Source organism: Micropterus salmoides, unplaced genomic scaffold (genome assembly GCF_014851395.1).
Source record: "Micropterus salmoides isolate LMB-PRFRI ecotype aquatic unplaced genomic scaffold, ASM1485139v1 Ms_hic_scaffold_18, whole genome shotgun sequence".
Classification (NCBI taxonomy): domain Eukaryota; kingdom Metazoa; phylum Chordata; class Actinopteri; order Centrarchiformes; family Centrarchidae; genus Micropterus; species Micropterus salmoides.
The window spans coordinates 4,311,795-4,339,267 of record NW_024040928.1 but is presented as its reverse complement, the minus strand read 5'-3'; the positions used below and the strand labels follow the sequence as shown (position 1 = coordinate 4,339,267).

Below are 27,473 nucleotides of genomic sequence, written 5' to 3'. Positions count from 1 at the left end.
ACACAGGAAACATGATGTGTGGATACTCTGCTCTGGTTTTAGTAATTTGATTATCAGAGGCACCCTGCTCCAACTCCAAGTAGTTTACATTATATGATGAGCCAGCATTTCCCTAATCATCCAGAACTTTGTGAAGTGTGTAGAGACTTTGTCAGTGCTGAAGAAAGTTTAGATGATGGTTTCCCTAAATGCATTTCTGTCAGGTTGGACATAGAATTATTAGTTTTATAAATGTAATCAGTTAAGGCTATGGGATTATGTCATGTTTGTTCAGCCTCATTCTCCCCTGTGGTGTTAGACTGGTGTCACTGTGAATTCAGTGAGGCATGAGTCACCAGCCAGAGGAGGGGAAAGATGTGGCAACCAATGCAGCTGCGCTTCTGCTAATGCGCACTGGGAGAAATGGAGAATGGCGCCGGGAACGCTTGATGAATGTCATTGATGTATTCCCCAAAGTGGACGCCTGTGTGTATGTGTGTGTCGCCAGCCAGATGGATGCTACGGAGGATAGTCCTGTCACAATGTACTTAGACGTTGAAATGAACAGGTAAGAAACAGACAACCGTGTGTATGTTTTTTGCGGGGTAAGTGATGTCAATTAATAATGATGACTTCCCTGCCTCCACCGCGGCAGCGGTTGCAGACTGGCGTTATGAGAAACATTGAACCGGTTCCTTGCACATTTGAAGTGATGAAATGATTTCGACAGACGGCTGCTTATCTTGTGAGTCACCTTCACTGGCTTTATAGTGTAGTTATATTGCATTCCTTTCTAAGTGGAAAACTTGTGCTCCCAAATCAATGCACCAACCTATTCACATGTATTTCAGCCCGCCTAAGCATGCTATGTCGGGAAGGTCGTAATTATAAGGATTTGGAATATGTGGCGAATGAGGACTGCAAGCAGGGGCGGCAGGCCATCAGAGGGCGCAGTCCTCCCCGAGCCACAAAAAACATTCATTAAAATTAATTATACAGATTTTTAACATTTGTGCGTTTGTTATATGGAATGCACCTACTATGTATAAAATATAATAGAAAACCTCTTCCCCTCCACATGTCTGCATATCTCAACAGCATATGAGGCGGGTCTCTGCAGCAATTTAGCCAATTGCTGATTAAATATCCAATCAAATAATTTTATTTACATTGCAAAATCACCATGCAATCTATGGTCCCAATTCACTTTCCAAAACACACTCAAATACAAAAGAGTAAAAAAAATAAATGGAACATGACGACAAGATTTATGTCACCCCAGAAAGGGGCTATTATTGTATGGTGAGCCACTGCTTATTTAACTTGATTAATTCCAAAGTACTGACCTAGGATGCTTTCCAGGATCCAAGTTAATGGGTTTTTTTTTGGTGGGGGGGTCCATCTCAGTAAGGTAAGGAATTTTGAAGCAGAAGTTTGCTCGAGCTTATTATCTGTAATCCTCATGGCACTTGACTCCCATTCCTACTTTCACTTCATGTTTACTTTGATCTCTATTGGTTTCCCCAGCTAAACAAGGTCCACAGGTTCTCAATAAATCAACATTTTATAGAACCAACCGGGTGATTTAAATAACACTCATGTTACTGTTTTTATGTTGGAATAATAATAATTGTTAAATATTTAACTGCAAAGGAGTAGGCCTACTGCGTTTTTTGATCCCTTCTGCTTTTGAGATTGACCCACAGTGAGATGTTTGCTGAAATTGATTGGATGTGACACAGTCCTGCGTAGAATATTTCTACTGGCTGCATAACGTTAAGCGCTTTAAAGCCGTGTAATGGCAAACTAAGCCTATTTAACAATAAAAACCTACTGTGGCTATAGTGTATTTAGTAGTAGTAGTAGTAGTATTTTCAACCAAAACGATTCAAACCATGTAAGTGCAGCAACGATAATAAATAACCGAAAGCGGGAAATGACTTGTGGGTGTACCAGGAGCGCGTGAAGCCAGCTAGTAAAGTGGGCGGTCTGTCAACGCCTGATCCAACGAACACATGCGAGTGATGTGCCGCAACGTCAGTGTTTAATCAGCGAGGAATGCTTAAAGGTAAGCCTGTTCAGTCATTTACTCAATTCTGACGATATTCATATGGAAAGGATTGAAACGCGTGTCGTCGTCTGTGAGGCTGCCGGGTGTTAGCTGACCTCGGTGCGCCTGATAACAGAAAGAAGTGTGGACGACTGGGCAACAGAACCATGTGCGCGCATAGTTAAATATCAAACACGTTTGTGTGTGCTGGTTCCTGCAGGTTGCCGTTTCCTCATGGCGCGATAGTAAATGCAGCGGTATTGGTTACAGGACAGCGGGTTAATGTCCTGTCCCGCGCAGTTAACTGCACCATCGTTCAGCCACGTTAGCACGCCGGCTGGCTAGCTCACACTGGAGCTGAAATGAAGGACTTGCCGGAGCGTGTGGGGACTAATTAGCCGACAGCAGGCATTTGTCTACATTGCATATTGGAACGGGAATATGTACCTAAATAATACACACATTCTTTATCAGTAGACGTTGAGGGCTTAACTTGTAACTTATGTTGGGGGTGACCTTTTAGACAATAGCGTTAATGGTTAACAGACAGTTGTTGGATTCACCACTATATCCTTGCACTGTTCTGTGAAAGGCCAGTGCTCACTTCTTGGTTTGAATGAACCTGTTTAATTTTATTACCGGGAGAGGGGAGGCACTTTGACTACTTTTGATAGTCCTGAGTAAGGACTGAGTGGTCACAGATGTTTATTGAGAATGAATAGAGGCATTGGGTGTCTGAAATGTATTTCTGCTATTTGGTTGCTGCTTCTCAGTTCATGGTGTAACCTAAATAGATTGAAAACTCAAGTCACTGTATTCATTGTTTGGTGACATTGTGCTAACTGGTTCTCAGATTGAAGCCTTTCCCAGTGCCTTACTCTTAAGTAAAACACATTTCCCTGGCCCAATACAGTGGAGCAGCATCATCAACTGGCGGTCTGCAGGCCACATCCGGTCCCACAGAGCTCCCCATCCTGCTCACAGAATGGCCACTGATGAAAGTATTGCAATATTTATATATTTGCTGCACTAGGAATTGGGAATCTGTGGAGAAATTTGTGGAAATGCTGAATTTGGTGACTGAACATTTCCTACTTCTGAAGCTTCACATTACTAGCATTTAACTGGCGAAAGACATGTTGACTTTTATTATGAAATAGTCACAGGAAATGCAAATTGAACAAATGTAATTGAGGACCCCCGTAATTGTGTCTTCAGAGAAAGTTGGATAGAGTTTGTAATGTTTTGTGCAGTGATCACAGGAAGGTGCTTCTCGAATAATCCTGTCCTTAAAGTGTACGTGCGCACAAAAATGGCGTTAAGCCAAAAAAAAAAAAGATTTAAAACACCGGACGCACACCTGCAGGTAACTTTCCCTTTATGAATCACAGTCAACCTGGAAATGTGCACCTGTGGATCCGCCTCATATCCATTCCTCAACATGCCCACATTAAACTATAAATAAGTAAGCGACGCACACGCACTGGGCCATCCGCGTGATGTAAAAGGAAATGTAATTTAATCAGACCAGGCTACCACCTTCAATTGCTCTGTGGTCCAGTTGTGATGCTTACGTGCCCAATGCACACTCTTTTGGCAGTAGACCGGGGTCAGCATGGGCCCCCTGACTGGTCTATGCAGCCCCATACGCAGCAAACTGCAGTGCACTGTGTTCTGACACCTTTAGTAATCAGGTAAAACTGATTAATCTGCTTTGTTTGGTGACATAAGGAGTCTGTTCATCTTTTCTCTCCATGCCCTTAAAAATGCATCTTCTGTAACTTCTGCATATTACATTATAATCTATTAATTAAGCTATATGTCTCATTATCATAAAAAATTTGAAATCAAAATGGCAGATGGACCTAATTATTGATTATGATGGAATTTTTGTGTGTCAGAATGACAGACACAAAGTCTAACGCAACCTCTGATCGCTCAGTGTCTCTGCTATATGTTTGGGGCAGGCTATGTCACAAGTCAGGGCTGGATTCTCGTGTGATATTGCCCACACCTAGTTTAGCATTTATCAGTATTCAACCCATGCCCAACATATACCAGCACATAAATCAGTGGTAGCAATTTTATATTTCACTGGTCAGTAGCTCTTTATGTTTGCTGCTTATAAACATTTTATCAGCGCTGTCTAGTTTGACAGTTTGGTCCAAGTTTCATTAGCTTGGTGCGTTTTGCTGGTCAGGCCTGCTGTCTGGACACCGGTCCAAACTTGCAACCCATAAGAGCAGTGAGATATGTGACTTTTCAAATGTGGACTGGACACACTTCTGTTGGTCTTCGTATCAAAACTGCCCCACATTAGATCCACTTCGGATGAAAATCTGTCTAGATGGGAAGGGGGCCAGACGGATCTGCCAGAGAAAAAAAAAACATGAGCTTGGCGGATTCGTCTGGGTTCCTAGGCTAGTGGAAAGGCACAGCTGTAGAGAAATAGGCCTCGACCAACTGGTGCAGAAGCAAATTGCTTGCTGTGAGCCATGTTCTTTGTATTGAACGTTCCTAAGTATTGTATTTTGTTGCCATGTTAATGCAAGCCACTAACTGTACACTATTCAGATTGTAGTAGTCCTTCTACAGTCCTACAACTATTTCCATACTGTATCAGTAGTGGAAGTAGGCAGTGTGGAACCATTTTAAAGTTTCTGAGAAAGACGCAAAAATGTCTGTTTGCAGACGCTGTTCTGCTGAATTGTCTCCTAGCACATCCACTCCATCTGTGGCTGACTTCTTAGAAAAGGCAACAAACGGTCTGACCCGCTTTGACTGTTTCTGTCAATCGTTACTGAGAAGGTGAATAAGCTAGCTGCACCTACATTTGGAGTGCACACGTATTAAAGCCTTTATGGTAAATCCACTGAAACGGCCCAGTGCGAGCTGACAGGCAGGTTAGAGACTTTATCCTGTTAGTTTGTCTCAAGTGTTGCAGTATGAGAGTCCTACCTGAAGAGAGGCTGCAAAGAACTACACACATTATTTATCAAACTGGGTCAGACTTGAGGAATTTAGTGCGAGGATACACATGTGACAACGTCCAGTTTTCAAAATAAGGTGTCTATACAGGATGGAAATAAGATTAATTGGATTATAGTCACAGAAAGTATAAAACATAGTACATTTGTTCATTAGAAGTAAATGGACACATGTAATTTACTTTACTGGACCCTCTCAGGCCTCGGACCCCCCCACCATAGTCTCTCCAAATCCTGTGAGTAAAAAGCACATTTTGACTATTTAATTTATGCAGTGGTTTAAAAAAAAAAAAGGCAAAATAAATGGACAAAAATGTGAATTTACTTGTTCGGTGTTCAGTATTCGGCAAATTTTTACATTATATTCGGCTTCGGCAAAGAATTTTTCATTTCAGTGCATCTCTACTTTTAGAGAGCAGGTTACAGGACCTTCTCACACATGTCAAAATGAAAAAGTGCTCCAGGTTAGGCTGCTGGACAGAGCTGCTTTGTATAAATAAAATCCCAATGAAAATAAACTGCAATATGAAGTCCGTCACGTGATGTAACCTTTAGTGGTTCCCACAAAATGACAGTGAAACTATGGGTTTGTATATTTTAGTTGTAAATATTTGAAAAAAATACAATACCCTTTTTCGTGTAAATTATTTCTTATGTTACCATTTTGGATTCTGCCGTTAATGTACCCGGGGGCGGTCTGCACACGTAAAAAGCTGTGAAGAGAATTTTTTTTTCCTTCTGGGTTAGGGTTAGGCCGATAGACGATTCCGTCGTCCATCGGCAATGGCTGATAGACAGGTTTTAATCCCCACGAACATTATTATTATAAATTTTAAATATGCTTCGCACTTTCCTCGGAATTCTCTTCTCCCCCACACTCAGGCCCAGGTGAGCCTTGTGGGCTTGTTAATGACGCAGCCTTCAAACAACCGAAACCAACATCTGCACCTGTGTGTTCACTGCTGCCACTTAATATTCCCAAAGTGATGAAATTATTCATAAAGTCAGTCTTGCATTTGATTGCGTGGTCAGTGAAAGTTGACTAAAGTATGTAAACCTGGCAATCTGTAAACTTTCTCAGGTGAAGGTAACAGCACCTGAAGGCAACCCTACAAGAGCAAGACTGCCAAAAAAGGCCCCGCAACGCTACAGATATTGAGCGTCATCGATGGATATCTTTTTCTTGTAAAATGTACGGTGCAACAACACGTGTTTATTAATCGATGGGAAAATGTCCTCAATGTTGTATCCCTAGATACCATAACTGTGAAGCTTCTGGGCTTTTTTTTTTTTTTTTTTTTTTTTTTTTAAGCACTGGAGAGATTTTAATACCATGCCCTTTTGTAATGTGCCAGCTTTTAATGCCTGTTTTTCACATTGATGCTGCTCATTTTATGGCATCTTAACAGTAGGGGTCTGATTGTTTCTGGCCAGCAGTGCAACAAACGGCTGCAAGCTCCAATCTTATAACTCTCAACAGTAGCAAAGGTTTCTATGAAACAGCAGATCAAGGTGTCCATTATAGTATGTGTGTGTGTGTGTGTGTGTGTGTGTATATATATAAAATATTGTCTTGGTGTGCCTTGAACTACTGTACATAGCATCTGCAAAAGATTGATGTAGCATCAGTAACAAAATGTGATGCTTCCCGTTTTTCTTCCTCTTGTCTCAGTCTGTGCTGTTGGTAGTTATGTCAGTGAGCAGGCCAGGGTTCAGCTGAAGGTTTAATGATTACTTAAATTATTGGCCTTTTCGGTCTCTGAGATACAGATCTGGGGCCTGTGGGTGCACACATCCCAAAGCTGATGATAGCCTGTGAGTAAGCATTATTTTGTCATCAAGTTTTGGCACTTGTCGGGGGGGGGCGCATCTGCGCCGCCGATGTCCGAGATTGGTCGAGGCAGCTCTGAATTTTCATGAATATCGGGAGACTGCCAAAGGAGTTAAATCCAGTTGTTTATCTGGATCTTTGTCTCTCAGGAGATTCAGCTTCTCCCCTTTTCTCCCTCTCTCCTAATTTTCATGTTACCATGGCGCTCTCCCTCTGTGTGTTGGTTTCTCCTGTCTGTGTGAATGCTGTTATCCTCGCATATGTTTGTGTGGCCTGTCCTCTTTTCAGGTCTCTATCCTACTTAGTGGATGACACCTGAAGCTGCTCATTTATCCTCCTGGATCCATCCTCTTCACTTATGTTTCAAAGTCTACATGTTGTCATCTTAACTGTATATATTTTACGACTGAGCGAGACTGAAAGACAGCATCAAGGAGGCAAAGCGGAGACATAGCAGAGACTGGCAAGAGACCTCAACACCAACAACACCAAAACATCACAGGCAACCAAAGCGGGGAAGCTTCATATGTGAGGCCACATTACCAGATGAACTTAAAACCTTTCATGCTCGCTTTGATCTCCTCAACAAGGAGTCAGCTGGAAAGTCTACTCCACCTCCAGAGGAATGGCCCCTGTCAGGATCTACAGCAGATGTGAGGAGAGTCCTGTTGAGAGTGAATATGAGCAAAGCTGCTGGGCCTGATAACATTCTTGGCCGTGTACTAAAAACCTGTGCCAATCAGCTAGTTGATGTTGTTACTGACATTTTCAACATCTCACTGTCTCAGGAGAGGGTTCCCACCTGCTTCAAGACAGCCACCATCATTCCTGCACCTTTAAAAGTCTGCAGTGTCTGAACGTCTACGGCCCTGTGGAACCCACCCCCATTCTGATGACATGCTTTGAGAAACTGGTTCTTCAGCACATAAAGAACAACATCCCAGCCAGCCTGGACCCTCTTCAGCTTTCAGAACCAACAGATCCACAGAGGATGCCATCTCCACTGCCCTCCACTCAGCCCTCACACACCTCGAGGAAAAACAACGCCTACATCAGAATGCTGTTTATGGATTTCAGCTCAGGATTCAACACTGATTCAACATTCATCTCCCCATGAAACTGATCTGCAAACTCAGCACTCTGGGCTTGAGTACCACCCTCTGGTCGAGGCAGATAGCCAAACAATCCTGAGTCTAGGTTCTGTTGAAGGTTTCTGCCTGTTTTAAAAGGAAGTTGTTTCTTGCCACTTCGCCAAGTGCTTGCTCACGGTAGGAATTGTTTGGTCTGTGTAAATAATAGTACAAAGAGTCTAAAACCTGCTCTATATGAAAAGTGGAGTGAGGTGACTTATGAATTGGCCCTATATAAATAGAATTCAGTTGAATTAAACTCTGCAATTGAATATTTGACGTCCTCACAGTCAGACCCCAGACAGTTTAGATTGAAAAGAAAAAAGAAAAAAAACATTTTAATAAATGGTAATAGCGTATTGCTATACTTGTAGAATCACAATACATATCGAATCGGCACCCCATCGTGATCGTATCAAATTGGGAGATAAGCATATCTGCCCAGCTCTAATTATATGTAGTGTAGTTGGCAGTACGCATGGGGCTGACCTGAACTATAGTAGCAGGAGAGTTGTATCGCATCGCTGTCTGGAGCTGCTGTGCTGGCTCTGGGACGGTCTCGTCCTCTCTGCATATTAGCTTTGCTGCAGAAACTGTTGCCACAGTTTGCTAGCCCACAACTTAGCTAATGCTAGTTATGTTAGCTGTTGTGTCGTCGTGCGTTCTATGTCATGGTATTTCTTATGGTATTAGATTTCTCCAGAATCTCATACCCCACCTTGTAATAACCAGATAAGTATATAATGTTTGAAAGGCATTTGGAAAAGACAAACTGCTCTGCTATTAATCAAACTGACCTTGTAAAATTGTGAAATGAGATGGAACTGCTGTTCTCATTTAAAATCAGTTTTATGACTGATACAAAATAAGACACATTTCTGTCTCTTCCTGTCGAGGACAAGAAGAAGAATTCCTTAGTATTTCTCAGGTTCACTGCTTTAATCCCTCTTAATATTCTGTTTGAGTGGTCTGGTTGCCTGATGAGGAGAATGAAAATGCGTGGTTTGCTGTGAACTACTTTGATAGGATTTTATAAAGCACTGGCCTCATTCACCAGTCTGACCTGTTCTGCTGCGAACCTTCCAGTGCTCTACCTGCTCTCTCACCATCAAACAGCAGGGTCTTCTGTTTTCCACCATTTACACACAAAATGGTAATGTATGGGTGAAAGCACCGAGGCCGCCAGCTCAGCTCTGGCTACCTCGTGTAATGTATAATCATTGTCCTTGTGTTGCCAGGCAACCACGGTCTCCCTGACCTCCTTATGTGGCTTGTGTTTTGTGACGCGGTCTCATACACACTGCCTGGCCAAAACACAGGCAGGACTGCACATGCAAGTTGGAGAGGTGCTTGGCCCTTTTTCAAGCAGGAAAAAAAATGGTAGTTCACACTAAAGTACACTAAAATGTGTTTCTGAAACATTTTTGAAAAAAGGGAAATAGGCAATGCAGTCACAGAATATTGATTCATATTGAACCTGAAAGTCAGAATTTATTGCATTTGTTTCACATTGATACTGCCAATTTTAGTATGGCATTTTTTTTCAACTGACTTTTTATTTAAGACATAATACAAAGAACACAAATAGAGTTGCTTATACAATTGGTTATTTTTTAATTGTTTATATCCTAAACATAGTTCTGACATTATTAGACAATAACATTTGTTTGTGCTTTCATACATTTCAATAATCATGATACATAGACAACGAAATAAACAAAAGTAAAAATTTGGAAGGGGGGGGGTGACTAAAGTTAGTATGGCATCTTAACTGTTGGGTTCTTATTGTTTCTGCCCAGCAGTGCAACGAAGGGCTGCCAGCTCCAATCCTGTAACTCTCTACAGGAGCAAAGGTTTCTGTGAAACAGCAGATCAACGTGCCCACTATATATACTCCAGACCAGCCCAATTATTAGCACTCCAGAAAAGGTCTAGTTACTTTAAATACTGTTAAAATGTTTTCTATTTTCTTGCCTTGAACTGCAATGCATAGCGTCCTCAAAAGACAGATGTAGCAGCTGCCTATGAAGTGACACATTCTGTGCACTGACTTTAACATTAGACCCACATAATATCTGCTGAAACATCCACGTGATGGGTGTTTTTGAATTGGGAGTTGCACTGTTATTTCTGTTCACAACCAATCATTTCAGGTAGATTAGAAATAATAAGTCCTAATAAGAGTGGGATTTAGTAGGGTCATATGTCTTGAATATCACGCAGACAAGCAGTCTGTTCAGAACACTACTGAAGTTTAATGAACACACACACACACACACACACACACACACACACACACACACACACACACGATCTCACACACTCATAGTCTCACACATGTAAATCGTAGCAGAGTTGTTCTTTGGTTACAGAGACAAGTTGCCAAAAAGGCAATAACCAAGCACTCAAGCTAGTAAAAGGTGGGCTCTGTGACATTGCCTTGGTCTTTTCCCTCCTGTCATTTGAAACATTTGCCCTTCACTGCCATTTACAGCTGCCAGCATGTGAATATGGCTGGCGAAGTGCCTCTCTGAAGAACAGATCAACAGGTGTCTATGTGAAAGTCCTGCTTGGCGTGAGAGTAGAGCCGATACAAAAGTGTGTGTGTGTGTGTGTGTGTGTGTGTGTGTGTGTGTGAGAGAGAGAGAGAAAGCACTGCTGTTGAGAAAGCTGTGCAATCTGAAAGTGGTAGCCATGTACTGTTTTCTGACATTTTATGGACACTACCGTCAATAAATCAAGAAAATAATTTGCTGCAACCCAAGTACCAAAACATACATTCGTACAAATGTATATGTAGTGTGGCCATTGCATAGTTTTGCCATCAGAGTGCTGACAAGTTTTGTTTTTTTTAAAACTGTAAAATACCCCGTTCTATACATATCTTGGTTACATTCCTTTAATAAATAAATGTACTGGATCCTTTAAAAACATGTTTGTGTTATTTAAAACATTTTTTTTAACAATCAATATATCAAATTCTTAACTCTCAATATCAGTATGGGGCCTCACAATACCAGTAATGGTCGGGCCATAGTGACAACAATTCAAATGTGAAAGGTAAAAACAAACTGTTTAATGGAAGTTATGCCTAACTCAAATTCAGAATTTCTTCAGCTGTTAACTATAAACTAAATGATATTCACCCTGTGTGCTAACTCAAATGCTTGATGCTGTGTAGGTGGGATTTTTTCCACTCTGTATGCACACCTACAGTTTTGTGCTCACACACAGCTAATCTCTGATCCTAATGGAACTGGGGCTCAGTGATTCCATCTCCCCTATCCTCTCCTCCCCATCACTCTTCCTCTTCCCACCCTAAGCCTTGCCTTTAATGTTTGTATGTCTGTAATGTTTTTTTTCCATATTTCCAACTATCTTTGCTGCACAAAGCTTCCCTCTCCTCATTCCATTTACCTGGCTTTCCTTTTAACCTCATTTCTCTCTTACCTCATCTCTCTGCAGTCAGCTGCCCTTTTGCTCTTCCTCATCACAAAAACTGTAAGAGACTGCAGCACAACACACTGTGAAAGAGAACATGGTGTTATGTGTAGTGGAACACAAGCGTTATTTTCAGATGAGCACAGCGAGGAGCTAAAACTTGTCTTCAGTGTTTACATCAAAAATATGTCCCCCAATGTGAAAGTTCTCTTGTAAAAATACAACAAGGGATTGTGTTTTGTTTTGGTTAAAATAATCTGCACCCAACAGAATAGAATCGTCTGTTTTTGGAAAGCATTGCACAGGTATTGAATAATTTGTAACAATATTGTGCAAGGTCATTTTTCTCTCGCATTTCTTATGTGTGTGGAACTATTTTGCTAAACTTCTCCTCCTGCCTCCATAGTGACCGTGATTGGAGGTGGTGACAAAGATACTCCCCTCCAGTGAGCCTGAGGTCTGACTGGCCAGTGTGTGTCAGCCAGCCAGCAGCAGCTTGATCTCAGTAGACACAGTAAGTAAGTTCTTTGCTGTTTTTCTTTGTAGCTTTGGCTGTCATAAAGACTACATTTTGTTTGTTGTTGGGATCTTTCTCTGACAAGTTGTTCAGGAGTTATGAGGGGTTTTTTCCAGCTGTAATTTAGACACAAACTAAATGCAGTCCTAACTGTGACTGGGGAAAGCAGATAGGTATGGTAAAGTGTATGTTTTCTTGAATATGCAGATGACTGGGTGCAAATGTGTGTAACAGTGAAGGAAGCGGATTAATATGCTTTCTTGTTTGTCCTCTTTGAGCTCTTCAGTACAGTAACAAAAAATGTGATATTTTTAAACAAGCACAGTAATGAATTAAAGTTGATTTAGTTGTTTTTACTGAAGATTTGTGGCACTTTTTGATTTGGGACTATGGTGTCGTTCTGCCCTGATACACATTTTATCCTAGCACTCGAATTAGCACTGTATAGTATGTGTACTTGAAAATAATAAAAAACATTTTATGGTCAAATTTCAGATAAGATATCCTAGTAGAGGAGCAAAGTCACTCATGTATTTCCTCACATTCTTTTAGCCTTTCATGCAGCAGTCTTCTCTCATTCATATTCTTTGGCGTGGTGCAGGGTTTTTCTTGGCTCAAAATGAGCTGGAGGTGGTACCATCCTGATCACCTGCATGAGTACTGTGCCTTAAACTGGCTTAAAGCAAACACTTTTTACAAGCGGCGTATTTTAAGAGTTCTAATAATTATATGACAACTATCATGTTAAAGCATATTTTATTCAATATTAAATCAAACGCAATATAAAAGCGAATGTGTTAATTTACACAGCTAACAAACAGTAAGCTGTTTAAGATCAAATCAAATGTTACATCTGCTCTTGTTATTTATAATTCGTCCTCATGCAGTGATGTGAATTCCTAGAAATTAAATGTTCATCTGCAATTTTCTGGAGTTTCCCAGCAATATTTGTTCTTGCTGAAGCATGCCACATGACCTGGTTCGGCTCTGTTTGAGACTGAATATTCTGCCAGTAAAATATTATTTATGTAGATCTCCTCCTGTTTTGAAGCAATTAAGTAATCTCCTCCCACACTTTTATTAGGCAGCCTATCGTTTTTATAACTTATTTTATTTTACCTCCTAATTTCAATTGTTTGTTTTTATTGCGGTTTCAGCAGCGTAAACTAACACACTGGCATTCAGACGCACATGCAGACCACACGACTTTCAGCGTCGGCCGATGGCCACACTACACGCCTTGGCGTCTTGTGACGGGAATCTTGAAGTCGTTGTGGCGTTTACATTACGTGACTGAACAGTGACAGGGGATGGATTCCTTTTACTATGTGATGATATACAAATGGGAAAACTGACGTAATATTTGAGGTGACAGAAAGTCATCACATTAAGGATTCATGTGTTAGACTGTCCCGCCAACTGTATACTCAGAAGTCTGCTATTTAACCGACAGCATGAAAACTTCAGGAGATGTAAAGAAAACTCTTAATACCTGAATGAAAATAGAGTTAACACATTTGTAAGTTGAGGTTTAAGAGAAATAAGCTCATTGAGTGTCAGCAGTGTTTTGAAGAAGAGATCTGTGCCTTTAGGTGGAGTGAGTCCAAGAGAGAGCAACTTTGAGGGCCCCTATCTCCTCAATGGTTTGTCATTCTTATTCTCATGTAGGAAGAAATGTGTTCAGATTGACATTGGTCAGAATGTGCTTGGTTTCTGACCGAATGCCCCTCTGTTGCTCTTAAACTTCCTGTTTGTTATTAAACCAACGAATAAAGAAATCCCTCTATTTCTCCTTCTCTTGTTTTTCTTGCCCCAGTCTCCCTATGGGTGAAGCGCTTTCTGTGCCGTTGTAATCGGCCCCAACGGCCTTCACTCCCCCATCCCACACACCCACACTCATCATGGGAGAAGTAGTCCTAATGCACTTCACCGCTGTGGACTACGCCATCTTTGCCTTATTGCTGGTGGCCTCAGCTGGCATCGGCCTCTTCTATGCCTTCTCTGGTGGGCACCAGCGCACAACACAGGTAGCCTTTGGTATTGAACAATAAAGATTATTTTTAGTCATTTATCTCCTTACAATACTTCCTTTACTTTTCATCCTCCACCATTTAAGACTACAGGGACATTTCAAACGTTCACGAGTCACAAGATTTGAGTTTAGTGTTTTTAGAAAATGCCTGACACGGACATTTTGTTTTAGGAGTTCCTCATGGCTGACCGCTCCATGAGCTGCCTGCCTGTGTCTCTGTCCCTGCTGGCCACTTTCCAGTCGGCTGTGGCCATCCTGGGTGCTCCATCTGAGGTGTACACCTTTGGGACTCAGTACTGGTTCCTGGGCTGCTCCTACTTCTTGGGCCTGCTCATCCCAGCTCATGTTTTCATACCTATCTTCTACAGACTGCGGCTGTCTAGCGCCTATGAGGTACACACAAGTAGAGAATTGATACACAACATGCACACATGGTTTACAATGACCACCACTATGGTGGATTTCTGACCTGTTGGTGTATTTACTTTAACATTTCTTAATTGTAATGTCCTCTCTCCTCCCTGTTTTTCTTTTATACTCTATCAACACTTGTCTTTCTCAAGTATGATCTCAGAGCTGAACATTCTTATCTGTCCTCTGAACTTCTTATTCTTGCTGTGTTAACATTTAACAGAAACAAATCTTCTTGTCTGTTGGAACACCTTTTAAAGGGTCTTCATCTACAGCCAGACTGATGAGCGTTTCTCTCATGAACCTCAATAACACCAATCAGTCATTTGCCAGAGAACAGTACTGCAGTAATGTCCTGTGAACTGAGAATGAGTTCTAACTGAATACTGAAAACTGACACTTCTGATCCCGAACATAAACATACCATATTTCACAGAATGACTCTGAGATGATATTTTAATCAGCCTTATGATTTTGTTTGTTCTTTTTTATTTTATTTTTTTTTACATTCTCTCCCCCTGACAGTACCTGGAGCTGCGCTTTAACAAGACGGTTCGCATATGTGGGACTGTGACCTTCATCTTTCAGATGGTATCTTTGTCTGCGTCATACTTTCTTTCTACATTAGTTTCTGGCCTTTGTTGTTATGTCAACACTAGCAGGAATCAGGGATCTAATTGGCACTCATTTTGATAATATGACCACGACCCTGGACTTAAAATCTCACCTAAATGGCTTCTAAGTAAAGACGTTAATCATTTGACAGAGAAAATTATGTCAAATTACTTTATTGCAACTGCACCTGCTGAGATAGTAAAACATTAAGTAAGAAAGGCAATCACTGTCTAAACGACAATTTTATGCTTGCCAATAAAAAGGAAATAATCTCGACCTCTCAGTTTGGTTTTATCCTCGGAACTTGTTTTGGCTCAATGCATCTCCAGTTATTTGATTAGAAATCAAGAAAATGTTTTTGTCTTTAGAGCGCTGTGATTAGATGTGAAACAGTAGTTGATAATTTAGAAATAACAGACCTAAGAATGCGTTCACTGGCCAATTATATTACAGCCTGACTGAAACTTGCGTCCTGGAAATGTCACGTTGAACCATGTGAAACTTCTGTTATGGTTTCCTTTTATGAGGTTAACAGCATCGATATTTTATCTCCAATAGAAACAGGGGTTCAGTAATGTCATGAATTGATAACATTCTATTCTCAAAGCAAATTCAGATAAATTAATTTAAAATGAATTCATAAACGTGTATGAACAGGTACTGATGGTGGGTTGCTCAAAGGCTACTTTGACTTTTTCATCAGCAAAAAGAATGACACAGTGTACAACTGTGTGTACATTTAAACGCGTACAAACAGTTGTAGTATTAAACTGTCCCATGGCCTCAGTCTTTCTCCAAATGTTATAAAAATGCTGAACCCTCAAAAGTCACAGACAGTTAAGCAGGACTTTCCCTGACACCTGTCAGCTACATGTAAAACATGACCCCTGAACTCTGCTCTGTTTTTGAGAGTCTTCCTATTCTGCTATGTGTTTTTCTCTTCTGCAGGTCATTTATATGGGGGTGGTGCTGTATGCTCCAGCTTTGGCACTCAATGCAGGTAAGAGTAGGGTATTTTACCACAGGTCCCATCGCACCACATTTTACACCAACTGGAGCATAAAGTAACCGATGGTACTGGATACAGAGCATGTTGTAGTTATAGAATGAGCGCTTGAAAAATTGAGTCGCCTGTGAAGTGTTTTCTAATACTTAGTGTTCGCTTGCAGTGACAGGTTTTCACCTATGGGGAGCCGTGTTGGCCATGGGATTGGTGTGCACGATATATACTGCTCTGGTGAGTCCCTAAATCTTTCATCAACCCAGTGTTCATATCATCAGTGACAAAATATTTTGTGACTGCTACAACAAAAGCTAAACAATATCTAAATGAAGATTAATCTTTTTTTTTTTTTTAAACTAATATATTTGTATTTGGCGACAAATTAAAACTAAACTCTATTGTAATTTCTTGGAAGTTTCTTTAGTAGGCAACAGCTGGTGAATACAATCCAGCATAACACCCCTCTTTCCTTCTGTCCACCAGCACTTGATTGGAAAAGCTTTTAATCAGTGTCTTCAGTGCTGATCATTATGGAATTAAAAGTTAATCTTCTACTCCTGTTTCCCAGGGGGGTCTGAAGGCGGTCATGTGGACCGATGTGTTCCAGACAGTGGTGATGTTTGCAGGCCAGCTGGCAGTGATTGTGGTGGGGACCAGTCAGGCAGGGGGCATAGCAGAGGTGTGGAGGAAAGCAGTCAATGGCAGCCGCATAGCCGGACTAGAGTGAGTAGTCAGCATGTTTGAAGTGCAGTAGAACAAAGTATTCCTAATGACCTTTACATGATGTAGTGCATAAAGCAAGGGCAGAGAATCTTGCTAAGAAACACTTTGCCTTTTGGAGTCAGTATTCATATATTCATATTGTATTTACTCTCTGTGTAGCCTGAACCCCGATCCTCTGGAGCGACACACCTTCTGGACGCTGGGTGTGGGAGGAGTCTTCCTGATGTTGGCTCTGTATGGGGTCAACCAGGCCCAGGTCCAGAGATACCTCAGTTCTCGCACAGAGAAAGAGGCCATCATGTGAGTACCATCAATGTCTCGGTTTGACTGCACCTGAATGCTCCGCTACGAAGTTCGCGCTAATGACTTCCTGTTATATCACACAAGATAAAAGCCGTTTGTGCTTCAAGTGTGTCATTGTTCACCGGTACTATCACTTTTACATTTTACTCTTTGGCGTACCGGCACCGGTTCTCTCCTCTGCCCTCTCTAAATCAGGTTTTCTGGGCACTACGTGACGCTCACCTGGTCCCGTTCTCGCCTGCCTGCTGATCTCCGCAGGGAGATCAGGAGCCTTTCATGCAGCCCTGTGTATAGTGGCTCGTCAAAGTCACTTTTCGTTAACCAACCAATCACAGCCTGGAGGAGGCGGGACATTAAAAAAGGTTGAGGCACTACAGCAAAATTTTGAAATGTTGAACTTGTCATTCTGTATGCACAGTTTTTATTTTTGACAAGTCAATTTGCATAAACAAATGAGGCTGACCATGTAGAGCATTTTTCTTGCACAATAATTTAGTGACTGAAAACAACCCACAGAAACTGCTGTTTTGTCCAACTGGAATTAATATTAGGCTACTAATGGTAAGTTATAGTAGCCTGTACTACTATCTGAAATTAAAATGAATACTCAAACATTAGCACTAATCAAACCTTAACCACAACGTTGTAGGCTAATATCAGAGAATGGTTTTATTAGTGAAACAGCTAAATCTCTACTAATAAACTATCTGTAGGCAGATCGTCCAAATAAAGTGTAACCTGTAAATATAAGTCATTACCTTTACTGAACGCGTACCCATTATGCTTACTGTTGCGCAGTCACCCCCCAAAGGCCCATTCTGAGCCAGGAAAAAACCCTGACACTTACTGTAAAACCCAAGTCAAGCTGCATTTGTAATCTAAAAAACAGGCTGTTAATTGGTATTATATTAACATCTACATGCGCCGAGCTGAGAAAAGGATGTCAAAACCTTTCACACTGGACGATAAACTGTTAAACAGAAAGGTTGTAATGTTCTAATGTATTTTTGGCCAGATTATTTGACCTAACTTAAAATGCAGATGTACTGCATTCTGACTTTGGAGAAGACCGTGTAACAAAAAGAAAAGAAGGAAAGGCGCAAATTAACTGCAAAAGACTCTAGAAGAATTAAACTTGAAGCTACCAGGAACCCATGATCCTCCAGTGCCACCGTATTCCAGAACTGCAACCTACCTGGAGATTCCAGAAGTACAAGGGTGGCTATATTGGTTAGTAAATATTTTTGAAGGACAAAAAAAGTTTATTTAATTGTCATTTTGTGTTGTTACACTTATTTTTGTAATTTAGTTGCCTAATAATTCTGCACGCTTTTATAAGATAAACATTCAGGTTTGAGGATAAATTAGATTTCATTGATTAGCATTGTGTTTGTTCAACAATAAAATGAATCCTGAATAATACAATGTGTCTAATAATTGTGCTTGCAGTGTAAGTGTTATTTCCTAATTGCTTGTACCTCAAAAGTGAGGAAAATGGCTATTATTCCCCACAAACTTTGCTTTTGTGACCAGCAGCACAGTGATATTTAAAATGTTCGTATTTCCAATGAGAAAACTGGTGAAGTGTGAAGGCGCTGCTGCATCTGTATGAACAAATGTAGATGTAATGAATATAGTGATGTAATGTTGGTCATCTGCTCTCCATTGTTGACAGTATTTTTTTTTGTGGCCCTGGATGGTTTATAACCATGTCTGTCCTCACCTCTGATGTCCTTCCAGGTCCTGCTACGTAGTTTTCCCGTGCCAGCAGATTGTCTTGTGTTTAGGCTGTCTGATGGGTCTGGTCATGTTTGCTCGCTATGGAGAGAATAGCCCTCTGGACAAGGGCTTCGTCAAAACTAATGACCAGGTGAACACTCATTTGCCTTCCCTCCATTTGTAGTGAATGTAGAGTGCCGTTGTTATTCTTGCCCCTGGAGGTGCTAATGTTTAGTTTGGTTTTTTTTTGCAGATGGTTCTGTACTTTGTGATGGATGTGTTCAGGGATCTGCCCGGCCTCCCGGGACTCTTTGTGGCATGTCTCTTCAGTGGAGCTCTCAGGTAAATGAAAGAAATGTGACTTAAAAGTAAAGGATCATCCACTGTTGAAGGCTTGCTTACTGCCTTGCAGGTAGCTGATTACACCGCAGGGTCATATAACCATGAAGCTGATTCACTGCTTGTCCTACAGTTATTATGAATGTTGTTTGGTTCTTTGCTCTGAGTGATTTTATAATCCTTGGCTTCATCCTAGTCAATTCTAAAATATTCCACGCTGGCAATAACATGCCTGGTTGACACATTAGATTATTTTATGTGCTGAGTATCAAAGTATCAAAGAGTTCTTCCCTATGTCCTACGTGGGCACAGCCCAGTAACTACAGGAGCAGTGAAACTGAGAAAAGGGTTCTAAAAGTTTTCAGGCTGTCGTGTTTTAAACAATGCTCAATTGGTGCTAAGGGGCCCAAAGTGTGCCAAGAAAATATCCCCCACACCATTACACCACCACCGCCAGCCTGAAACGTTGATACAAGGCAGGATGGAGCCATGCTTTCATGTTGTTTACTCCAAATTCTGACTCTACCATCTCAATGTTGCAGCTGAAATCGAGACTCATCAGACCAGGCAACGATTTCCAATCTTCTATTGTGCAATTTTAGTGAGCCTGTGTGAATTGTAGTCTTAGTTTCCTGTTCTTAGCTGTCAGCAGGGGCACGCGGTGTGGTCTTCTGCTGCTGTAGCCCCTCTGCTTCAAGGTTGGACGTGTTGTCTGTTCAGAGATGGTATTCTGCACACCTTGGTTGTAACAAGTGGTTATTTGAGTTACTGTTGCCTTTCTGTCATCTCCAACCAGTCTGCCCATTCTCCTCTGACCTCTGACATCAACATTTTGGCATTTTCGTCCACACAACTGCTACTAACTGGATATTTTCTCTTTTTCGGACCATTCTCAGGTGTAAACCCTAGAGATGGTTGTGGTGAAAATCCCAGCAGATCAGCAGTTTCTGAAATACTCAGACCAGCACGTCTGGCACCAACAACCATGCCACGTTCAAAGTCACTTTTGTATCTCTACTCTTGGACATGTAGAAAGAGGTGACAAATATTACATCCAAGTTATTGATTTAACCCTGTTTTCTTGTCTTCCCCCAGCACCATCTCATCAGCCTTTAACTCCCTAGCAACAGTAACCATGGAGGACCTGATCAAACCTCATTTTCCAAACATGACCGAAGCTAAAGCCACGATGCTGTCTAAGGGACTCGGTAAGAAAAGTGCTATAATGTCATTTTCATTCTGAGCACATATTGTAGATTTGTAGTGCAGTGCTACAGTACTTCATGATAATGCTGCTTTGTAGCAGCAACTCCTGCGATTTTGGATATTGCACTTGGCCACACTGCGATTTCAATAGTATTTCGATCACAACAGCAGCCCTACTTGCTGTTAACAGTAAGTTGGCAAATGGAGCAGGTGTGACCACTAAATATTTCTTTGTCATCTGCTTGGTCCACAGCTCTGGCCTATGGCCTGGTTTGTCTGGCTATGGCCTACTTCGCCTCTCTAATGGGGTCTGTGCTGCAGGTATCAAACTTTTCACATGGTCTGAGTTACACATGAAGAAAAGTTCGTGTCATTTTGTTATTATGCAGCTGTTGAGTGCAGTTAACTAGCACACACATTATTGGCAGTCACTCTCTGTGCCCTCAGGCAGCCTTCAGCATCTTCGGGATGGTGGGTGGTCCCCTGCTGGGCCTGTTCTGTCTGGGAATGTTCTTCCCCTGGGCAAACTCAACAGTGAGTACTTTATTTGGGATATTATTTTGTCATAATGATTTGAAGTAATAAAGGAGATGGGCATGGTAATGACACTGTCTCCTGTGAATTATCACCCCAAACATTTCACATTACACTGCAGTGACACACAGTTACATAGATGAGTACACGTTTGGTGTGAGTTGAGGTTTGTACAAACCCATGTGTTCTCCTGTCTTGTTACCACCTCAGGGTGCAATGGTTGGGTTAGTAGCAGGCCTTGCCATGGCCTTCTGGATCGGCCTTGGCAGCTTTGTGATGCGGATGTCTGCTCCCACCCCAGTGCCACCACTCAACGCCACTGCTCTTCCCCTGTTTGACAACATGACCATGACTGCACTGGTCAGCGCCACCTCAGCCAAGCCAAGGTGACGCATGAATCTCTACAGCTAACCCTATAGATATGTCTGCTCAATTACTTTCACTGAACACTGCAGATAGAGAATGAAGCTGTTAAGTCTAATAATAATATATATGAAGACTTCGAAGAAAGAGAGAGAGAGATTATATTTACTTTATCTTCCCTCTTTCCTTCAGGCCAACGGGTGTAGAGGCGCTCTATATGTTGTCCTACATGTGGTACAGTGCTCACAACTCGACCACTGTGGTGGTGGTGGGACTTCTTGTCAGCCTGCTAACAGGTACACACAATCAGACTTGTCGCACCAGCTTCAAAACCATCCCATGTCACGTGACAATGACCTTATTGCCCACTGACATTAATGTGCCTCCCTGTTTGAATACCTCATCAGTTGTTTAATACATTCATGCTTGAATATTGGCGAGATCTTGGCAGGCAGACTAGCTGCTAGCTTCCCAGGCTAAGATTTGGTTACCTTGCTATAGTATGCCAAAAATACATTCAAATGTGAACTAATTCTTGACACTGAAATGCTAAACGTCAGATTATCAACATTTGTATGAAATTACACAACAGGGGGACATTCAGTAGCTAAGCTGTAGTTTGTCCAGCTCCACGGGCCTCATTACAGAGACACTGGCGTACGCCCTGATAGTAGTCAACCGCACCGCTCGCGCTGAGTCCAGACAGCTGTGATGAGTGGTAACACAGCTTGTAGAGTTTTGCAACATAACAACTATGAACTGAAGCACAGTCTGCTCTGTTTGAGACCGTGAGCTGCACTTTATCAAAGCCGCTGAAGTTAATATGTGCAGATTTGTGGTGAGACTTCTGCCTCATCACAAGTGTTTCAGTTACTTTCAGTTTCACACGCAACATGCAGTCCCAAACTGTATCATGACAGCCACTGTCTCGCTTCACGTGTCACTGGCTACCTAGCTGCTATAATGGACAACAAAAGATGTCCGTTCAGTTTTAGCTTTAATCTGAGTCGGAGGCATTAACCATGTCTGTTTGTTTTCTGGAAGTTTTCTCCCAAATTATCAGCCCAGGATAAAGATTTGAATGAACATGGCACGTCAACCAAATGTCAAAATGAATTGTCTTGGCAGTCATTATGTATCCATTAATATGTAGTCATACCCGGGCCATTTAAAGCATCATCATGCAGTTTGACACACCTAGTGAATTGTACAAAAACACACCAGCGTCTATGCCATCCTAATTTTGGATTCCTAAGTTTGGAAAGTCTTCTTGGGATGCTTCTGTAATAGCTAAATTACTATCCCAAGATAACAGTGTTTTTCATAAATGCAGTTTGTTTTTGTAATGCCAGCAATCCTAAATGTCATCCTGAACTGAGATGGGATAAGATTTCAGATTTAGGAAGTTTCTGTAATGAGGCCCCTGGTTTATTCTGGTTGTTTAATTTTGTCGTGTTCTTATTACCCTGTAACTCTTAAAGGCAAACAAGATGAAAGTGCTGTCCTGTTCATGTCTCTGTCAACATGTTAGGACCTATGAAGGAGAAGGATCTGACCCCCGGCACAGTGTTTCCAGTCCTGGGCACACTGCTCTTCTTTCTGCCTGAGCGCTACAGAGAGAAGCTCTGCTGTGTCACTCCTCTGGCTCAGGAGGTAACACTGTATATACACTCTGTACTCCTTTTTGTGTTTTCCTCTCTTGTTTACCATAACTTGAGTCTTAAAAAGTCTTCTGTCCTTGTTGATCAGCCCAAAGAAATCAACACACAGCCTTATCAGATGGCCAAGAAAGACAGCAACGGAGCAGCTTACTGCAAAGAGGACATGGTCACGGAAGACAAAGAGACTGAGAGCGACAGAGCACAAACAGAGGAGGAAGACTTGGAAGCTAGGATTGCTCTGCCCTCATGCCAACTGACGGCTCCCACGGTTCAGGAGACTGCCTTGTGATCCTGTTTTCTCTAACTTACAACACGCACAATCCCAGCTACTGTGATATCCAGTCCATCACTAAGAGAATGTCCATTAAGTCTACAGTACCAAGTTTGGGTGTTTGGTGTTTTACATGTCATCAGTTGAATCTGATTTATAGAAAAGGCTTATGGACTTCAGTGTCTGTGTGGGGAGAGAGTGTTTTATTGGTTACCTGCTCACACTTTTCTTGTCAGAAAAAAACAAAAAAAAACTGCCAGGCTGGAACTGTGCGCTGAAAGCCAAACTGTGAGCAATCAAAGACTAAATTAATCTATTGATGTCCATTAGCAACTCTGATGTGTGGTTAGCTCTCATGCAATGAGCTGTTCCACTGTGACTGGACTCATTCAGTTTAACAAAAGAATCAGGTAGTTGTAAAATGTGTAATTTTTGTAGAGAAGATTGAACATAAAATCCCAAAATATGTATGAGAGAATATAATATTAAAAAGAAAAGACTGAGATTTAGCTTAAGGCTGTGACAGTGCAGTGTCTTCACATGGCCTTCGTTTAATACTAATAGTCGCCTTGGAAAGAAATGAAATATAATAAGTTATGTGTATATTTTCCATTTGTGTATAATCACCTGAATGAGCCCTTTGTAGGTAGCATAGTAGGTTCTACTTGCTTGGTAAGGGAGGATGAGGGGAAGAGTTATCAGTTGGTCGCAATCTGCGTCCTCACTGCTAGATGCCACAAACTCCTACTCACTGGACTTTTATAGAATCCTTAAGTTTTAAAGAATCCTTGCATGCCGTTGTGTTGTTGGTTACTTCTTGACCAGTATGCAAACACCAAACGATTACAGGAACCAATAACTCCTCCAACGCACACGAGTCATGTGAGTTTTGAATGAGTATAGTCAATCTTAAAGACCTGGTGGAAGGATTAAAATGAAATGAGTCAGCGGAGTTATCATTATATCATTATTTAAATTCAGGTAGTTGTCAGTGCCAGTATGTGATTGATTTGCATTTAGTATTATCATAAATGTCATGATTTTTGGAATCACAGAATTCTTGAGCATCACCATTTTAGCATTTTAAGTCATCCATCGTCATTGTGTCAGGAGTGAGGTTGTGTGTGTGCACAATGTTTTGAGTCCGTACTGTCTGTGTTCTTGATAATAGACTGCATGGCCATGTTTTGTCATGTGACGATGTTTAACGGCCAAACCAATCTGGCGGAGAGTCCACATGAACCTGTGTCTCATAAATAGTCAGTAACCTTACTCTATCAGCATGTGTTGTCACATGCTCTCTACGGATCAGTTGCCTTACATTTTCCTCTTCAAATGAGTTTGCTGGAGTTGCAGTTGTATTTGAAGTACATGCCAGAGAATCAAGGTGACACAGTTTAGCATCAGAAAAGAAGCAGCTTAGCGTCTCATTTCTTTGAAAAGGATTATGGACTCTCGAGACCAGTAGATCCCCTGTTTGATGGAATGTTGAGCCCTTGTAAGCACCAGTCCGTTACAGGAACCAACATGTTTGTGCCATCATCCTGATACTCAGAAATACCTCGATTTATCCAAAGCATATAGAATATGAATTTCTTTTTTTACCAGCAGAAGATATGTTTGAGCTCATATTTTTGTAATTTCACGTAAAGCCTGCACACATTTCATGAGCTGAAATGTGGAATTCTATATGCAAGAACCATAGAAATGTTTTTTTTATTTTGGGAATGTCAGGCAGAATTGGGAACGTAGCAGTCCACTCTTGTGACAGCATGTGATTTTAGAGCACTAGCATACTTTGCCTTATTTCACACAGGTAATGTTGGTCAAACAAAGCTGATAATTTTGTGTTACATTCCATATGGTAGCCTCTACAGTCAGATTTTCAAAACATTGTCAACGTTCCTAGAGTTCTTAAACTACTTTAAAGCACATGTGGTAATGTGTACTCTATTTATGATTGCATAGTGTTGAATCCTTCTCCTTACCTGAAATGACTTGAAGCGTGTGCCTGTAATGTTACCTCAGTGATAGACAGATAAACCCTATAAACCCTTTTCTAATGTGAGGGAACATAATTCAAGTGCTTAAGTACATATTATGAAATTATTGCTGGTAAAGATGTCCAAACAGGGTGGGCACTGTGATACTACTGAACACTAACACACCTAATAAAGCACAATGTCAGTACTCTGTGGTCCTGCTATTGAAGGAGTCTGACTGAAGCCATCAGTTGGTGTAAATCAGTTTAGATACAGTGTTCATGAGTGGAGAAGATACAGGTTGTGAAAGGAAAGCATGGCGCTCCAGCAACAATAAATATTGTTGTGAACAATATTTATGATATTTGTTCTCCCATCCACAAGAATTCTTCCTGTTATGCATTCCAAAAAAACAACAACCCCATAAGCACTGGAGTCGAGAGGACTCCTCTGCTTTGGCTGTGCCTTCAGTTTGTGATGGTTTTTTTGGGGAGGGGGGGTTGTATCCTGCTGTAGATTCCAGTGTATTACCATGAATATGAGATCAGACCAGAAACATTTCTCCAGAAGGGGACCAAACCCACATTTCTGAAGGAATAAATTAATCTTGTGTGAGATGATGTGATGAATGAACTGTCCTGTTGATGGAGGGAGGTAGAAACAGTAAACTTTACTCTAGTGGAAAGCTAAATTGAGTGCACTGTAATTCATTGACATGTTGTTTGGATGTATGACTATTAGATTAGACATAAGTGTGGTGTATTAAATTAAGATGATATTAAAATAATAAGAATTTAAGTGTCCAGTTCTTGTGCATTGATTTTATTGTAATGTGCTTTAGTGCCACCTATTGGGAAAGATGTTCCTATCCCCTCCTAGTAAGGTAGTACTAGGGTCTATTGTGATGCACATTGTCACTATTGTTGCTTTTTTTAAATAGAAATACAGTATGTGATTAGTAGTTTCTTATGTGGTTTGTTTTCTTTAGCTCTGAACAGTGTGGTCAATTTCCAGAATTTAGTAATACTACTCTGAAGAAAAATATTCATCCATTATACAGCATTATATACATGCCATAATATCCTGAAGGAGGTTTATGAGTATATGTTACTGCTCCCAAGAGTACTCTGCTATAAATTGCTGTAAAAGTGTTAATGTAATTCCTTCCCATGTCAGACAATCCTAACAGCAGTAATACTTAAAAAGAAAGGATGTTATAACGCCAGTTATTGGATTCATCTTATATGTAGAGCATATCAACTTGTATACTAATGTATACATTTCTGGATGTATATAATAATATATATATAATATAATAATAATAAATAGTAAGGTCAAGCTAGGTACATGTATACTAAAAAGCTTTTAAGGAGCATTTGCAAGGTGAAACCGACGTGTTGAATTAAGAATTAAAAGTGAGCGCCAGCATGTTGAACCCGTGGAACAGGGCTGATTGTCTCATTTTGTTCACTATTATTTATGCCAGTATTTCAGAATTAATTTGCTATCAACATGTTGTTGTTTCAAATGAAATACTGTGTTTTCTTGTGCTTCACAAGTTGGGATATCTGGAAATGCAGGTCCTCAGTTTGAGAAACCGGGATCTTCCTCCTCAGTCAGTGGCTGTCTGATCCCATGGGGGAGTCTTATTGTGGCTCTTCTCCCTTTTCCCCACATGTTGGGTCAGACTGACTGTATTCCTGTTGGTTCCCTATATAGAATACACTCTCTCTGGACTCTGCCCCATTATGACCTTTGGCTGATGCTCTGGCTATCCAGTGGTTTCATGAGAATGTCATATAGCAAACACTTCAATTCTGTCTCCCCTCTATCTTGCTTATTTGCATTGAATTGAAATTATTTTGGAGTGGTCCTTTGTGTGCACTTGCCGGAAATTATTGTTAATTCCAGTGTTTCTGCAATGACCAGTCGGTTGTTCAGCTGATTAATGGTTGAAAACCATTAGAAGAAACATTAACTTTTAATGTGTTTGGAAAGAGGTAGCATTAGAAAAACTATCTAGATAGCCTGTAAAGGTTACAAATAAGTAGTGTTTATGCATTCATAATGCACTGCTAACGTTTGATGTTTACAATACATGACAAGAGCTTGAGTTTTGCATGAAAAATAATAAGCCATTATGAACATCAGGGTGGTTTCTGTAACTAAAATAGCTTGAGAATGTGGTCATGGACTCACTGTCATTGCACAGTGAAGGTGTAACATGAACGTTGTTTAGGTCACACATAGAGGACTTTTAGTAAGTCTCATAAGCCATTCGGAGTGTGTTACAATCAAGTTGCAATCTGTTCTGCAGGGCTTTATAGAGACAAACTGCATTTTTTATTCTACATATTGAAAAAGGAAATCCTAACT

The 27,473-nt window shown here is 41.0% G+C and overlaps 1 protein-coding gene across 5 annotated transcripts; it reads left to right on the top strand.

Annotated features, from left to right (window-relative positions):
- The first annotated feature begins 421 nt into the window (after nucleotides 1-421).
- slc5a6a (solute carrier family 5 member 6a) lies at nucleotides 422-25,895 on the top strand. Of its 5 annotated transcripts, none has more exons than XM_038727035.1 (18): nucleotides 422-547; nucleotides 11,825-11,932; nucleotides 13,752-13,962; nucleotides 14,139-14,360; nucleotides 14,904-14,969; nucleotides 15,942-15,993; nucleotides 16,163-16,230; nucleotides 16,565-16,719; nucleotides 16,879-17,019; nucleotides 18,763-18,892; nucleotides 18,995-19,083; nucleotides 20,176-20,288; nucleotides 20,540-20,607; nucleotides 20,734-20,820; nucleotides 21,031-21,206; nucleotides 21,376-21,479; nucleotides 22,715-22,836; nucleotides 22,933-25,895. In XM_038727035.1, exons 3-18 carry the CDS (start codon nucleotides 13,837-13,839, stop codon nucleotides 23,131-23,133), a joined length of 1,920 nt encoding a protein of 639 aa, XP_038582963.1. In that variant the 5' UTR covers nucleotides 422-547; nucleotides 11,825-11,932; nucleotides 13,752-13,836; the 3' UTR covers nucleotides 23,134-25,895. The 5 variants fall into 5 exon arrangements, with proteins under 5 accessions (XP_038582963.1, XP_038582966.1, XP_038582967.1 ...); XM_038727038.1 differs by having other exon boundaries at nucleotides 11,825-11,936; XM_038727034.1 differs by lacking the exon at nucleotides 422-547 and adding an exon at nucleotides 1,892-2,047.
- The last annotated feature ends 1,578 nt before the right edge of the window (nucleotides 25,896-27,473 follow it).